Here is a 16872-nt window from a genome sequence, read left to right as displayed (position 1 = left end):
CATTTGCCTCCTCCCTTTAACAGAACATGTTTCAACATCAGTCCTGGGTCTATTTTCTCTCAGCCACTCAGTATAAGTCTGGAGGGTGACAGTCAAGGTTACTCCCTGCCAGGCCGAGGATAAAAGCATGTTTGGAGGAAGTGATATAGACCTGGAGAAAAAGAGGGGAACTGACAGTGCCTGCCCTCAGTCCCAGATGGGCCATGCCAGCATCGGCAGAGTTGATCTGAAGGCTTCTCAAGAGGTCCATTGAAAGGCAGGGTATGGGCACCAGCTTCACTCAAGCTGTTGCATCCATCCATCTGTCTATCCATCCAGCAAAAATGTACTAAACTCCTACGATGTGCCTCAAGAAAGCAAGACTGAAATAGTTTCTGCTCTCACAAAGCTTTTTTTTCTACCCCTCTTGCCCTTTCCATCTATCTCACCAGGTTAACTTTTCTGTTGAACAACATTGGAATTAATTTGTACATCCATTCACTGGGAATTAGATCTAAACCCCTTAGCCATTCCATTTAAACCACCAGCTAGACATTGGCCAGTAACTGGCCTCACTCCAAATCTTGACACCCAGGTAGCCGCAGGAAAGGACTTGGACGCCCATATTCAAGCACAGCTGTCAGGATGAAATGAATCATGTCTGACTATGCATCTACTGGAAACCATTAATAGTTGAGGCAATTTTTTCTTCTTGGGCTCCAGTAGACTTATGATTATGAATAGCTTCACTTAGACTGCTTGAATGTGACATTGAGAAAATGACTAAGTTCCTGCCTCCATTCTGTCCTTAAGGGGTAAGAATATATATGACCAAAGTATTGAAAAGTGTGGATTAGAATGAAAAGAGCCACGAGGGTAAGCGTGAGGAGCCAGAACCACACGAACTGAGATCACAACTCTAGCACTAAACACCTTTATGAAACATAAATGTTTTAAGCCCTTTTGATGTTTCCAAACCTCCATTTTTTTTGTTTCTGCTTTTGGAAAATAAGAGATGATAATTGTACAAATATCCTTAAATGATTTTGAAGATGAAATAATTCACATCAAGTATTAGTGTCCAATACAAGTTAAAAAACAAAACAAACAAGGCTTCCAGCCAAGATGGAGGTGTAGGTAGACTCACTGTGCCTCCTTGCACCACCAAAAGAAGGACAACAACAATTTAAAAACAAAAAAACAACCAGAACTCACAGAAAATCGAACTGTATGGAAGTCTGACAACCAAGGAGATAAAGAAGAAACATTCATCCAGACCGGTAGGAGGGGCAGCAATGGGCAGCCAGGGCAGAGAGGACTCTCGCCAAGGCAGCGGCTGGTGGACTCAGCGGGGTGGCAGATTGTGGAACAGGGCAGGCCAGGCTGCAGCTAGCAGACCCCACGACCCCACATTCTCGCATAGATAAACCGGGAGGAATGGCAGGGGAGCGAAGCAGACCTCGCAACCCAGGGCTCCAGCTTGAGGAAGTAAAGCCTCGAACCTCTGATTGAAAACACACATGGGGGTTGAAGCGGCAGTGGGAGAGACTCCCAGCCTCACAAGAGAAATCGTTGGAGAGACCTGCAGGGGCCTAGAGCATGCACAAGCCCACCCACTGGGGAAGCAGCACCAGAAAGGCCCAATTTGATTGTGGGTGGTGGAGGGAGTGACTGAAATCCGGCAGAGGGTGGAGCAAGTGCCATTGCTCCCTCTCTGCCCCTCCCCCACGTACAGTGTCACAGCCCAGCGACCAGTGTCACCCTGCCCAGAGGAACACCTAAGGCTCCATCCCCTTACGCAACAGGCATGCCAAAACAAAAAAAAAAAATGGCCCAAATGAAAGAACAGATCAAAGCTCCAGAAATAATTCAACTAAGCAGTGAACAGATAGCCAACCTATCAGATACACAGTTCAAAACACTGGTAATCAGGATGCTCACAGAATTGGTTGAATTTGGTCGTAAATTAGATGAAAAAATGAAGGCTATGCTAAGAGAAACAAAGGAAAATGTACAGGGAACCAATAGTGATGGGAAGGAAACTGGGACTCAAATCAATGGTGTGGACCAGAAGGAAGAAACATCCAACCAGAAAAGAATGAAGAAACAAGAATTCAGAAAAACGAGGAGAGCCTTAGGAACCTCCAGGACATCTTTAAACGTTCCAACATCCGCATTGTAGGGGTGCCAGAAAGAGAAGAGGAAGAGCAACAAATTGAAAACTTACTTGAACAAATAATGAAGGAGAACTTCCCTCATCTGGCAAAGGAAATAGACTTCCAGGAAGTCCAGGAAGCTCAGAGTCCTAAAGAAGCTGGACCCAAGGAGGAACACACCAAGGCACATCATAATTACATTACCCAAGATTAAACAGAAGGAGAGAATCTTAGAAGCAGCAACAGAAAAGGACACAGTTACCTACAAAGGAGTTCCCATAAGATTGTCGGCTTATTTCTCAAAAGAGACCTTATAGGCAAGAATGGGCTGGAAAGAAATATTTGAAGTCATGAAAGGCAAGGGCCTACATCCAAGATTACTGTACCTAGCAAAGCTATCATTTAGAATGGAAGGGCAGATAAAGTGCTTCTCAGATAAGGTCAAGTTAAAGGAGTTCATCATCACCAAGCTCTTATTATATGAAATGTTAAAGGGACTTATCAAAGAAAAAGACGATCAAAACTATGAACAGTAAAATGACGACAAACTCACAACTATCAACTACTGAACCTAAAAACAAAAACAAAGTAAGCAAACAACTAGAACACGAACAGAACCACAGAAATGGAGATCACATGGAGGGTTATCAACAGGGGATTGGGATGGGGAGAGAGGGGGGAAAGGTACAGAGAATAAGTAGCATAAATGGTAGGTAGAAAATAGACAGGGGGAGGGTAAGAATAGTATAGGAAGTGTAGAAGCCAAAGAACTTACATGTATGACCCATGGACATGAACTATAGAGGGGGAATGTGGGAGGGAGGAGGTGGGCAGGATGGAGTGGAGTGAAGGGGGGGAAATGGGACAACTGTAATAGCATAATCAATAAATACATTTAAAAAAAAACAAACAAAAACACACACCACCCATAGAATTTCCTTTAAAAGAAATAAGGCCATATAGGTTCTCTTCTAATATTCTTTAATAAGATATTCTAAAGATCAGTAGAATAAATAGGACAAAAAGTACTCTGACTTCCTGAAAAACATATAGTACATATTTATAAAATATTACCAGTATTACAGAGTCAAATTTATTAGTAGTACATCCTGATGGGTGTGGGGGCTCTGGTCACTGGTTTCATTATCCTAATTCATTGGCTTAGAAACCATTAGTCCACCTGATGGACAGGTAAGCACAGCATGAGAGAGGATGAAGAAATGGCAGAAGGAGGGATAGACACCATAAATGTCAATGTGACTACCAAGTTATACATACCATAAGGATTCTCAAGTTACGTGCTTATGCCTTAACTGTAAATTAAAACCCTATTTTTCTGTTTTGTGTTGGTAGTCAAAGAAGCGAAAATCCTAGAAATACCACTCAACCTTGGGTCACAGCACGCAGAATGATTGTGCAATACACCGAACGGAGCTCCAAACACGGAGATTGAAACCACGATTAGGAAGGCAGCTGCCAGGGTTTCACTGAGGTCCTGAAACAATCTCGGAAAAGAAACCAAGAAGGAAGAAAAGAAAACTTTCTGTGCCTGTCTAGATTTCATCTCTTCAGAACGTAAACGTCATTTCCCAGGGAATTTGCAAAAGGATGATAATTAGGATTAGCAACAAGCTGGCTATCTGCCTGCTCTGTCCCACAATCAGCTTTCACTCCCATCCTGCTCACCATCGCTGTTTTCAGCAGCTGAAAATGAAGAGACAAGAGCCTCAGAAACTAGCTAGGCAGATCGCCTTAGATTCACGTGTTCACCTTAATGAGGACCAATCACAAATTTTGAGTGATCACTAGTGAGCAAGTGACAAGTGACTTCTAACCTGTCCTTAGCAAATCAATCTCCCTAGCTGATCATTAATGACATTCTTAGGTACTGATATTTGCTATGAAAAGTTTTCAAAAACATTATGTCTTTCTGTCTAACACCACAGGAAAGAGCCATTTTTGCTCTAAGAGAGAAAAGAACTTGAATGAAATATCATTAACTGATAAATGGTTTGAAAATATTTTTTAATAGATCTCTGTAATTTAGCCCAGTATTTCCCCAAATGTGATAGCCTCCCATTAGTAATACCCACACACATTTTATGTAGTACATGGATGAAATTTTGTAAAATTGTTATATATTAATTTTAATATTATAGAAAAAGTATGGTTCTACATTGATCCCATGATTTCACAAGTATTGTTACTTAGGATGAGGCCAAAGTGAAAAAGGAAGTTGATTCAAAGAAAAATATTAAGTAAATAACAGGGCAGGTGCTTGCAGATATGGCAGAAATTTAAAAGATGGCATGGGAATGACCCAGGCTAAGAAACACTGCTTCTACCCCATAGGCCAACGATTTCTATGATTACTAACAGAAAGTTCCCTCATCCTACGCCAGCTGGGCTAACAGAATGCTGAACGCGTCCTTTTTGATCCATTGTGATAACTGGACTATGAGCTTCACATATTGCATAAGCTGTTTCAGAAGAGCAGAAAGCAACAGGGGTGCATCTGATTTCTTATGATCATGATAAGGCAGGAGATAAAAGGATCAGTGGGCAATGAGGCATTTTTTATGGCAGCAAGTCAACATAAAGATTCAAAAGCTTACTTTCTATAGAGAACATGGGACCAGGTCTTTCAGCTAAAAGGTGCTCCTAAAAAAATATATGTTGTCCCTGCAATTGGGTATTGTGTTCTCTTAATCTTTGCATGTCCTAAGTATCTCCATAACAGGTGCTTAATAAATATTTGAATAAATAACCAACCCATATCTTTACGAAACTAAAAAATAATGTCATCAACAAAACTTAACATCTAGAAGTAAGGAAATTGTAGCTGTGGGAATGACACCTACCTTGGGCACAATCTTCACGTGAAATAGAATATTTTGGAAGGAGTGTCCATCACTGGCCTGCAAGACTGCAACATCGGATGTGCTCTCCAGGCCATCGTGAGCATAGTGGAGTAGGCCCCTGGAGAGTCCATCCAGCCGGAACTGATAGACAAGGGTTGCAGGGGACTCAAGTGTTTGAAGCAATTGGCCATGAAGTGGAGGATCCAGCACTTCCACCACCACATCCTGTGGATTGTCATCATCTCGGATGTCAAGCAGCTGGGTGGTGATGGTTCCCCCCTCTCCTCTGCTAATGTGGAGCGCCTCATTTCTTAGCACATAGGGGGGCTGTGGATTGAAGGGAAGGAGGAGAAAAGAAGCCACTTAGCAGAAAAAGAGAAAACAATCCAGTGGGCTAGATACCAGCTGTGTGCAAACTAATTGATATTCTGGTGCTTTTTACAGAACTCTAGATTTTCTCGCGAAGTGCTGAACTACTGCATATTAAAAGTATTTGTCAAAGGTATGTATGGTCAGTTATAGTAATCCCAGCAAATGAGGTTACTTCACATCTCTGGTTCTGGAGTTTTCTCAAGCCACTGCAGGACTATAGTATTCATCAGAGGCAATCAAGGAGAGCTGCTTGTTTCTAAATCTTTGAAGCCTCTGTTGTCTTGATTTATCCTATAGGCCCTGCATCGTAACTGTGATTAGTTCAGTTTCAGGCAACCCAATCAGTTGTCTGCATCCAAGAAAGACTAGTAAGACACATGGAATTTCTGCATTTGTGTTCGGAGTTGAGCACTTCACTCCAGGCCAAGTCGCAGTATGCTGACTCGGAGTGAGATGCTTTTGCATTCTGAATTTAAGCTATTTCTGGTCCTTCCCAGTAATTTTCTTCAAGCTGTCTCACCCATATCTTGAAGGGACTCACCCCAGCTCAGGTTATAAAGCTTGATAAGATCGCAGTCTGAGTAAGGCAACCACCTGGTTAATACATGTGGTGCTGCTAATATAGCAAAATTTAATATGTTTTCCTTAGGATTATCAGGTTTCCTCTCACCAACTTGAGTAAGCAGATAAAATGGTCTTTCACAAAGATAAAAGTTAATGAACCGTAAGGGAAAAAATCTCACACATAAAAAATTAAGGCCAGAAGCCAAAAAAAATTATCTTAGTTTCTTTGCATCATTTGAAGTTGAACCATCTAGGACTTTTCTCAGAGCATGCCTTCCTTAATCCGAATGGTTGCTTTTTTGTTTTTTGTTTTTTTAAACTAGCCTTTCTGGCCTTCTGGGAATTTCTATATCTATTAAAGTAATGCCTAACTAGTGCATCGTCATAATAATCACATAATAGGAAGCTAGATAAGAGCTACTTAGAATTCCCAAGTGAAAATTCAAAAGCTGTGATTCTACACATGGGAATGATAAGCCCCTCGGATTCTAAAGAGAAAAGTCAAAGGTGATGTCAAAATCCATAAATGGAGAAGATTGAATTAACTCACATGAGAAAATCCCAGGGAGCCTTAAGACCATGTTGAAATATCGCAGAAATGTAAAGGAACAAAAGTAAGTTAAAATTCACCTCTAAAATTCCATTTTTGAAGAGTTAAAATGATAAAAGTTTCTCATAAATAAAACAAAAGTGTCCCCTCACTATCTGCACACTTGATATTGGGAAAACAAACCAAAATCAGGGAAGCATGGGAACTCACCACCTCAGGGAGAAAGCCACTTACTGATATCTATGCTAAGCCCTTTATTCACCTGTATATTTAACACACAAAAGAACAAAACAAAATTTCTGAGCTTAAGTACCGAAAAACATTTAAGCCAGTGAGTCCTAAGGCTTGATGTCGCCCTTCGACCCATTACATTATATTTTGTAAATACGATATTTACAGAGATCATATTTTAGTTACAATTAAAACAAAATTCATGCTCTTAGCCCAAATTAATTTGGGATCAATTTCCAATCATTCCTCAACTTCAGTCATCCCGAAAGTGAGAATACCATCAGGAAGAGTTGAGCTGGGCTCTCCATACCATCTGGCAGCTACTTTTGGTTCAAGCCTATGTTATTCACAGTCTGTAGTCTTTTCATTTTTGGACCAAAGATACAAAAATATCACTTTAAAAGCAATGATCTCATGTCCTTCCTTGAATCTTGACTAACACACTACTGAGATCTGGATATTTAGATAGCCTTGGCTCCCCATGATGATGTCCTATTCTCTTGCTGTTCACAACTTAAGAATGTATCCATCTTCCTACTCTCTTTCCACATTTCAAGCCCAATTACTCCGAGCTTCTACCACTGTATAGATTCTGCACACATAAGTACAACTTGACAAAGATGAGTGATGAGAACAAGAATCATCACAATGAGTTTTACAACATCTACCATGATATCCTCAGACCAATGCTTGGCTGATGACCACACCGGCACAAACATTGAAGTAGTTCCTTAATAAGATCCTCTAACTACTGCTGACTAAGATAAATGCAGTCCGGCTGCATGATAGATAGGCAAAGTACCCGACATAATCCCACATCCACGAGAGAGTTACATTTAGACAAAACAAACTCATTTATCTAAGAGTGAGGAGAGTGTTCAGAATGAGAACACCTCAAACTATTATGATGAGCTAGTTTCAGGATTCAGTACAGTAAAATAAGGCACCATAATGTGATGGTCAAGAACACAGACCTTGTATTCAGATTTACTGAGCACAAATCTTGGCTCTCTGTTGATTAGCTGTACCACCACAGACTAGTTACGTAACCTTTCTGACTTAGAGTCCTCATCTGTAAATTGGGGACAATAATACCTCGTAGGGATGCCCTGAGGACTAAATGAGAAACACTACGGAGAGTGCTACAGATGTATTAGTAATTGTTGTTGCAGTTGTTATTGCCTGCAAGCACTAAACAATTATTCCACGGGGAAACTGAGACAATTATTCCATGAGGAAACTCAGATTAAGTGATTAATTCACTTAATCATTTTTCTACAACTACAAGAAAACTTGATTTGTGCATAAGAAATGGTAGGCATGTAAAATTACTAATAGCGTGGCCTTTTTATTACCTGTGTAGAAAATGCTTGTACATTGATCCGCTGTGGCTCAGAGAAGAATTGCTGGTCACTAATTTTCAGGGAAAAGTAACCTTTCCTACAAGAAGTACCCAAAAAAGAAATGATAAATATAATCATTAAATTAGTTTTTAGAAAGATAAGGACTAAAAATATTTTCAGGTTATGTGCTTGGATGAATTTGGATCAAACCACAGTGATGTAATATTCATACCATAAATAAAAATGACCAAAGATGAACCTAGTGAGATTCAGGTAAAACTACTATGTGTTCTTAGACCTCATTATAACAGTTATGTAAACTTTTTCTTGCTATTTTTCTAAGTTGAATATATCAAAGGTTGAAAATCAGTTTTGGGACCAAGAAGGGTTCCTAATATATCATAGGCTAATGGTAAAATGGAAGAAGGAGTCTTTCATAGTCTCTATAGAGTTCTCAACGGAGTCCCTCTTCCCTGCAAACCCTCCCCCCAAGCCCTACGCAATTCATACAAGTGGGCCCCAAATACCAATGTTTGCAATGCGTTTATTACATGACTCTATCTATCCACCCCCACCAGCCACACACATGCAACATTTAATGTGGACTTGATTAAGGAGGATGTCTGATTACTGGCTTTTAGGAAACCACAGTTTATAGTGTTAATGAGAATGTGGAGGAAACCAGGTCAATGAAGCCTAAGAGCTAAGACACAGAGACAAGACAAATAATTGCGTCTTGCTTCCTGTTCCTCGTTCTGGCTTTCAGGCTCGCCCTGGAGCTCAGCTGCCCTTGGTGATTTCGAGACGTGCGCCATACCTGCAATGTTACGACAAACTGTACTATTTTCCTTAATCTAGCTCAAATTGACTTCCATTGCTTGTAACCAAAGACTCCTAATTAAGGAAACAAAACAAGGCTCACCCTTTGTTGTGGTTTTTACTTCTTATAAAAGAATGTTGTTTCAGCAGCTTCAGAGACTACTAGAAAGGAAGGTAGGAGTTGCCACCTTCAAAGCCAAACCAAGCACAGAACTCACTGTGGGCTGGTTAAGATGTGATTAATGCATTATGAGGGGTTTGAATTCTGGTCTATGACAGGGACCACTGTTTTAAAAGTTCTTTAAAAGGTATTCTAACTAACTACTGATACATGAAAGAATGTGGATGGATCTCAAAAGCATTATGGCAAAAGCCAGAAACACAAGATTACATACTGTATGATTCCATTCATATGACATTTCAGAAAATGCAAAACTACAAGGGTAAGAAACTGATTGGTGGCTGCCAGGGACTGGGGAAGGCAGTGACTATAAGTGGAATTTTGGGGGGTGATACAACTGTTTTATATCTTGAATGTACTGCAGTCTCAAAACTGTAAGACAGTATACATTTCTTAAGACTCATAGAACAGTACACTTTAAAATATGGAATTTCATTAAATGCAAACTGTACCTCAATATATCTGATTAAAAAAATGTTTTCTTGTATTCCCTCCAATTTTATCTTTCCCTTCATTTTTTGACCCATTTAAGTCCTGATCCTCTCCACCCCCACCTCCAGACTTCAAGAGAATTCAAATGAGGGGAGCGACAACATAAACCATGAAGGGCTATTTACTATCGACCTACCAGGGAAAAGAAAATTTTGTTGGCAATGAGGTTGCAACAACTGTGTTCAGCAATCTCAGCAGCGCTAGCTTATCATGCTACTGTGACTATATTTACAATTTGTCTTGTACTCCATAGGAGCATTCCAGTATCAGAGGAATGCGACCCTAAAACATCCCAGTTCTAAAGAATCATGGTCAGTGTTTACATGGGGAAAAACAAAACCAGGAACCTACGTGGCAGGTTGTGCCTTTTGCACTTGTACTCTTCACAGACATAGCCTTTCCTTCTTGCATGAGTTTCTACCAGTCCTGTTTGTTTTACTGTTCCTCTCATTCTCCCTTTTATTTAAATTTTTAGATAAAGAAATCCAATGTTAAATGAGTACCCCCCAAAAGTACTACAAATTCTCGAAAAAGTTACCATTCTTTGTCCATTTAGGGGCACAGAGTTGACTCTGCAAGGAAATAGATGGTGAGATGAAAAAGGTTAGGTAGACAAGAGGCTTCACTTTGGTTGTCTTTGAAGCTTTTTGTATTTTATACACATTTCGATAGTGATCCCAAGACAAACAACTACAGGTGTGGATGTGTGTGTGTGTGTGTGTGTGTGTGTTGTAAACACTTAACTATACTTGCAACAAAATGAATGCAGGAGAGGGAGTGTGAGCTTGAAGAGTAACTCTATGGCATCACACACTAGAGTTTTAAGCTCCTTCTGCAGCAATACTTTTGTATGCCCTGCAGGGTGGAAGCATGCCCATTATTCCTACTATCATTAAGAAGGCAGAGATCATAGGGCCTGAAGTCATGACTATGCGATCAGAGAGCCTCGGGTTGGAGTCTCAGCTCTGGGCCGGTAGGCTGTGCGGCCTTGGGCAAGATTACTCACACTCTCCAGGGCTCAGTTTCTCTATCTGGAGACTGAAAGCATAAATATACGGACTTCACAAAAAGTGTTCACGAAAAGTGCCTGGCTGATAGTTAGCACTCCATGAACATTAGTTGCTCTTGTTCCTGTAAGATGGTTTTGAGGTTATTGGCTCAGCAGCTCTGAACTGCAAATAGAGAAAGTGCCATTTACCTTTCTTCCCACCTATGTCCTAGCACAATTAAAGAAAACCTCAAGTTTAGTGGTGACAGTAGAAAATAGTCACTGTTTCCTTATCATTGTTTCCTTTTCACTGTTCCCTGGGTATCAGCTCCTTGTTTACAAATACAGTCTACTCTGAATTATCTGCACTAATGAAGCAGAGCAGGGTGAAGGATAATCCAACAGGCTAATCTTTGGGGTGCATTCTCTGATTTCTGTTCAGTAGATTTACTCTGCTAATTACACGGCTATATTTGCTCGGGTTAGTGTTCACATTCGATTGCATTGCTAAGCATATGTCAGCTGGGATGGGGAGACAGCCAGAAGTGTGCTAGGCCTCAGAGGAAAACTGGATCAGGCTTAAAAACTAACCACAATTAATCCCAGAAGGTGGATAATAAAAATTTAACTGGGACTCTTCGTTTCCTTCCAACTCTGAAATTCTAGGACCCGCACAATACCACACCCTCTCGCCACTCCCTACTCCTAGTATATTGCGCTAATGTTGAAGATGCAGCTGCAGCATTGAGGTGTATAACTAGTTTTCCTTCTGCTGGGCCAAAAAAGTGGGTAATTGTACAAGGTACTTTCCTGTCACATCAGAGAATTACCCATAATTATGTGATAAAATGAAAACGCCTCTAACAAAAGCGCACTCTCTGAGCAATTACAGTGAACTGATGACAGGCAGCTGAAAGCTTTTGGCATTTGTGGAGTATCGACCTTTTCTGGAAGAGAAGGGATAACTATTGAGAAACGGGGAGCTGAAGGGGATGGGGCAAAGCACTGGTAGAAAGGAGGCAGGAGGAAAACAACAGAACGCGGAGTCACCTGGGTTTCTCCTTGCTGTGCACAAAACGCACTTTTTTCTCGTTAACATCTTTCCAGCTGAAATGGCCAGCCTTGTCGAGCTGGACCTCCTTCCCATTCCTTGAAAGCACTAGCTGACCATTGGTGGGAGTGCTCACAACGTGAAACAGGAGGTCTTCCACCCTGCCATCCTGGTCTTGGACATTCAGGAGGGAAAAATCCAGTGGCATCATTGAACCAATTGCAAGGGTGAGAGAACCATTCACATGAAGACCAGGAGTGTGTATTTTGCCTGGAAAACATATCAATCCAAAGGTCAGGCTTGGTGATTCACAAATCACCAAGTATGTTGTGTGTGTTTTGAAAGAACTAGGCTTGTAATGTTCATTCAGAGCTACAAAGATGAGACTCCAGGCTACTGTGTACCATAAGCTTCCTTCCAATCCATTGCTTCTCATCCTGGAGGCACAGGAAAATAGCATAGGATCTTAATTTATATGTTAAACTATAAAGCTCCTAAAAGAAAATAAGGAGTAAATCTTTGTGATTTTGAATCAGGCAATGCTTTCTTAGATACAACACAAAAGCACAAGTGACAAACAAATACATAAATTAGACATCATTAAAATTTAAAAAATTTGTTCTTCAAAGGACACCAGCAAGGAAGTGAAAAGACAACCTGCAGAACGTGATAAAATACTTGCAAATCAGACATCCGTGAAAAGGAACTTGAATCCAGAACACAGAAAGAACTCTTCAATGCAGTAAAAGAAAAGTGTCCCAATTTTAAAATAGGCAAACAATTTGAATAAACATTTCCCCAAAGAAGAGATAAAAAGGTCAATGAGTACACAAAAAGCTGCTTGACATCATTAACAATCAGGGAAATGTGAATTAAATCCACAAAGGGGTACCACTTCACACCCACTAGGAACAACAATGTAACCTGCTCCTGAGGATGCAGAGAAATTAGAACCCTCATATATTGCTGATAGGAATGTGAAATAGTGTGGCCACTTGAGAAAACAGGCTGGCAGCTCCTCAGATAACTAACTATAGAGCTACCATATGGCCCACCGATTTCACTTTTAGGCCTATACCCAGGATAATTGAAAACATACATCTGTACAAAAATGTGCACACAAATGTTCATAGCAGCATTATTCATAATAGCTAATAAATGGAAACAACCCAAATGTTCATCAACTGATGAACAGGTAAACACAAAATGTGGTATATCCACACAATGGAATATTATTTAAGCATAAAAAGAAATGGCATACTGATTGACACATTACACCATGGAGGGACCTTGAAAGCATTATAGCAAGTGAAAGAAGCCAGACGTAAATGGCCACAAATCACATGACTCCATTATGTGAAACGTCTAGAATAGGCAAGTTCAAGGAGACAGAAAGCAGGTCAGTGGTTGCGAGCGGCTGTGGTAAGGAGGCAGCGGGCAGAGACTCCCAATGGTCAGTGGATTTCTTTTTATGGTGAGTAAATGTCCTGGGATTAGATAGTGGTGACGGTGCATAACTTTGTGAATATACCAAAAACCAATGAATTGCATGCTTCAGAGGTGAATTGTATGGTATGGGAGTTATATTTCAATAATAATAATGACAAAGAATCACACAGGGATCTTTAAAACAACACTGATACTGGGGCTCCACCGCCAGGGATCCTGACTTACATGTTCTGGGTGGGACCTCGGTGATTTTACGAACTCCCTGGGTAACCCTAATGGGCCCAGGGTTGAGAACCACAGTCCTATGCTACGGCATCTGTCATGTCTGACCATCAGACCCACCAAGGGCAAGGAAAGAGGCAAGTGTGCAATACCAATGTTAGAACAATACTAGTTAATCTACAACAAAGTAGGAATATCAATGGCTTATATTCAGAATTCACATGAAATATATATACTTTGCTTAAAATTTTTACAGTCTTCGTTCACAGGAAAAAATCTGATGGGTGAATTAGGATTTCTGACCATTCTGTCTCCTGCAAGCTGTTTTACCTGGGTTTGAATTGGTGGTGTTTCCTTCTACGTGTCGGTCGAACAGGACAGCTAGGAAATGCCAAGTTTCAGGAGGACTACTTCTACTGTAAGATCACTCTAGTGAAAGCAGAATTGATATTTGCACATTGATTTGTACTATATCCCGAGAGGAGTAGGCTGATTTTCAAGTACTTGGGATTTCCAGAAGGATACCAAGAAAATAAGCCAAAGATACTTTTTCTCATATGAAGTCTTAATATTTTTAGAGGTCAGAAATACAGAGATGGAAAATAGGACTGTTATTGATAAGGGTTACCCAAAAGCCAAGGAATGCTCAGCTGTATCAGAACTCCCAAGCTTTATTCACCTATAAGACTTTTGAGGTTCAAAATTAAGACTGAATGTAAACTGCTTCTTTTGGAAGGGTAAGGTAAAATGTCTATTGATGTGTTGAACAAGACTAGCTCCATCCCTTTAACTTGTTACCTTATTCTTAATGGCAAACAGTATGGCTTGAAATCCATTTGCTTCAAATGTGTGAACCTAATGGGGCAGGCTTCTCACACTATTCCTTATTTATTCATAATTTATCTCCTGCATGTGCACAAATGATGCACCATTGCATAAGTAGCTCTACAAGTTTTTGTAAATATAAATAAACTATATCTATATAAGTATGCATGTAATTTCCTATAACATAGTTGTAGTTCAGGAACATAAGTAAGTTTTACACCAAATTTCTAATCTGAGAGTTGAGTTTTAAAGCACAGACTGCTTCTTTTTCTCTTCCAAAAATCTCAGAAGTTAAGTTTTGCAAATCTTTTGTGTTTTATAAAGAGTTTCTTATTCCTAGCAGCACCAGGGCTTCCCCCCAGAATGGGAATCCCACATTTCACATCACATAAATCAACCGCGGGTGCAAACCCAGCCTCTGCACATAGAAATTACAGGTGAACTCACCCGACCATTGTGGAGAGTACTTACCGGCACATGTTTCATTAGGAGGGTGGGCAGAGAAGCCAGGAACACAGCTGGCAACACAAAGGCCACTCTTCAGAAAGAACCCTTGGTCGCAGCGGTGACATTGGTTTCCGTGGCCACACTGAGAGCACCCCTGAGGGCAGGCTATGGAAGGTAGGACACACCAAATGAGGCACAACAAAGGCACAGGCACCCAGCAGGGGCCACCAGTGGTAAAGAAGTGATGAGCGAGAGCACGAGCAACAACACATGGTCCCCAACTGCAGCAAAAGGGAATCCCAACAGCTTCCTGCAGAATTCATAGAGAGCTGATCCACCCTCGGAAGGAAAGCGAATAGGGAGGAGCACTCGTGCTTTACACACCGTGACCCGAGATGTTTCACGTGCATGGGTTGTTTACAAAGTTACCCGTACTGACTTGTGAGAGAGGCAGTCTACAGTGGTTAAGAGCCATTGGGTACTGTTCCTCCTCGGCCACGTTCCAGCTCCCAAACTTGGGCAAGTTCCTTTCACAATCTTTGGTGCAATTTTCTTGTCTTAAAAATGGGGAAACTAATAGCAGCTAATGCAAATGATTGTTGGGAAGATTCCATGTGTTCTACTGTGTCGTGACTAGACAGTGTGTGGTCATATTAGAACACAAGAAGACTCAATCACACTAGAACTATCACTGTGACTCTTCTATTAATATTATTATGATTATTATTATTATTTTAAATGCATGAGGAGAGCAATCTATTTAAAGGACCATAGATTATTTCTTTGGGTCAAGTTAATAATCTATAAATTGAGTGTTCATTGCCTAATTTTTCTGCTTCCATAATTAAGATTTTGTTAGAGAGAGGCAGCACAGTATAATTTAAAGGGCCCTGGAATAGAATAAAACAACTCAGATTTAATATCTTATTTTATGCTGCCCTGGTTAATACTCCGAAGCCTCTTTGTTTTTTTTCCCTTGTAAAACAGGATTCATAGTGCCTGCCATATTTTACCAGGCCATTGTGAATATTAAATGATATAATACAGATGGAAGAAATTTGGTGAAATATAAAATGCTATGCCTGGGTAATGGCATCGCTATTAAATGTCAGGTATTGATTAAAGTCGGGCAAACAGTACCGAATTTTGATAGAAATGAGGAGAACACACTAAGGAAACTCTCATGAATAACTCAGTGGACAAGGTAATTAAGCCTTTGGGCTTAACCTCAGTTTCATAACAAAAGGTCAATGTATCACTAGTATCCCCAGAAATCCTACTCTTCAAGGATATTACGGCAATATCAGGGTCACTGGTTATTTAGTCTATACACTGAAAATTCTGTGCTCATATCAACAGGGTTGGTCCACTTTTAGTGTAGTGTACGAAGGTGTAGACCTTAGTTCAATATAAGCTTTACCTTCCATAAAATACTGGCTTCATTTCCATAAATACCATTAGGAACAATATTGATTTTGTGCAAGAGAATTACTGGCCTGCTGGTCTATATTCTATTTAACCAGCAATTGGCAGAGTGCATGGGAAGTCATCATTTACTTAGGCCAAGCGCCCTGGGTTTTCATGCTACCTCTAATTCCGATTCTCCTTGGTGACCTGAGGACCAGCACACCTGAATTGCTTGCTGCCTTTACTTTTTTCCAGAGAACTCAGCATGGTTTCCAAGTTACCTGTGCATTTGCGATTTTCATGATCTGCAAAGTATCCCTTCCCACATTCCTGGACACAACGGGCTTCCAGGAGGAGAAATGGCTCCTCACAGCGGGTGCACTCCTGGGGACCTTGGCACTGGAGACAGGGGCTGTCACAGCCTGAAAGACAGAAGTCAAATCAACAGGAATGTGCATGGCTTTCCCAGGGGCCCCTGGTCCTCACAGTGAGGTGGCGTTAGACAGTAGTGACCAATATAAACTGGTGTGCTGGGCCAAGCAGCAGCAGCCTAGGAGTCAAGGAGCCAGGCTGCCGGTTGTAACAGTTGTGCCTACCAGCTGGGTGACAGAACTAGTTACTCCGCTTCCCTGAGCCTGTGTCCTCTCCCAGGAAGTGGGAGTAGACGTACTGTCCCACCCAGCTCCCTGAGTGAAGATCAAAGTAAATCATGGCAAATACTAGGCAAACCAGAAATGAACAGATATTAGCCATTCTCGTTATTATTAACTAGTCCTTGGCTCTCTGTAACTGCTTTTGCTGAAGCGTCGATCTTTTTCTGACTCACCCAGTTAATTTACCTGAGTCTCCCCAGAAGGCTCCCAAGAATGCTGTCTGTGCACTTTGGGTGGGCATTTCAGGGTCTGAAGATTTTGTGGTGTTAAATTGAGGCAGAA

The 16872-nt window shown here is 40.9% G+C and overlaps 1 protein-coding gene across 3 annotated transcripts in view; it reads right to left on the bottom strand.

Moving 5' to 3' along the window:
- The window catches only part of FRAS1 (Fraser extracellular matrix complex subunit 1), a 423027-nt gene that overhangs the window by 136190 nt on the left and 269965 nt on the right, over positions 1 to 16872 (bottom strand). For all 3 annotated transcript variants that reach the window (XM_024577139.4, XM_053922841.1, XM_045184911.3), the window contains exons 25-29: positions 16219 to 16359; positions 14555 to 14695; positions 11587 to 11857; positions 8069 to 8153; positions 4997 to 5323 (exon numbers count right to left, since the gene is read on the bottom strand). In XM_024577139.4, coding sequence (XP_024432907.2) covers positions 4997 to 5323; positions 8069 to 8153; positions 11587 to 11857; positions 14555 to 14695; positions 16219 to 16359 — 965 coding nt within the window. The remainder of the gene's footprint in view (positions 1 to 4996; positions 5324 to 8068; positions 8154 to 11586; positions 11858 to 14554; positions 14696 to 16218; positions 16360 to 16872) is intronic.

Source organism: Desmodus rotundus, chromosome 4 (assembly GCF_022682495.2).
Source record: "Desmodus rotundus isolate HL8 chromosome 4, HLdesRot8A.1, whole genome shotgun sequence".
In the NCBI taxonomy this organism is placed as follows: domain Eukaryota; kingdom Metazoa; phylum Chordata; class Mammalia; order Chiroptera; family Phyllostomidae; genus Desmodus; species Desmodus rotundus.
The sequence above is the reverse complement of the archived record's forward strand: the minus strand, read 5'-3'. Positions and strand labels throughout refer to the sequence as shown.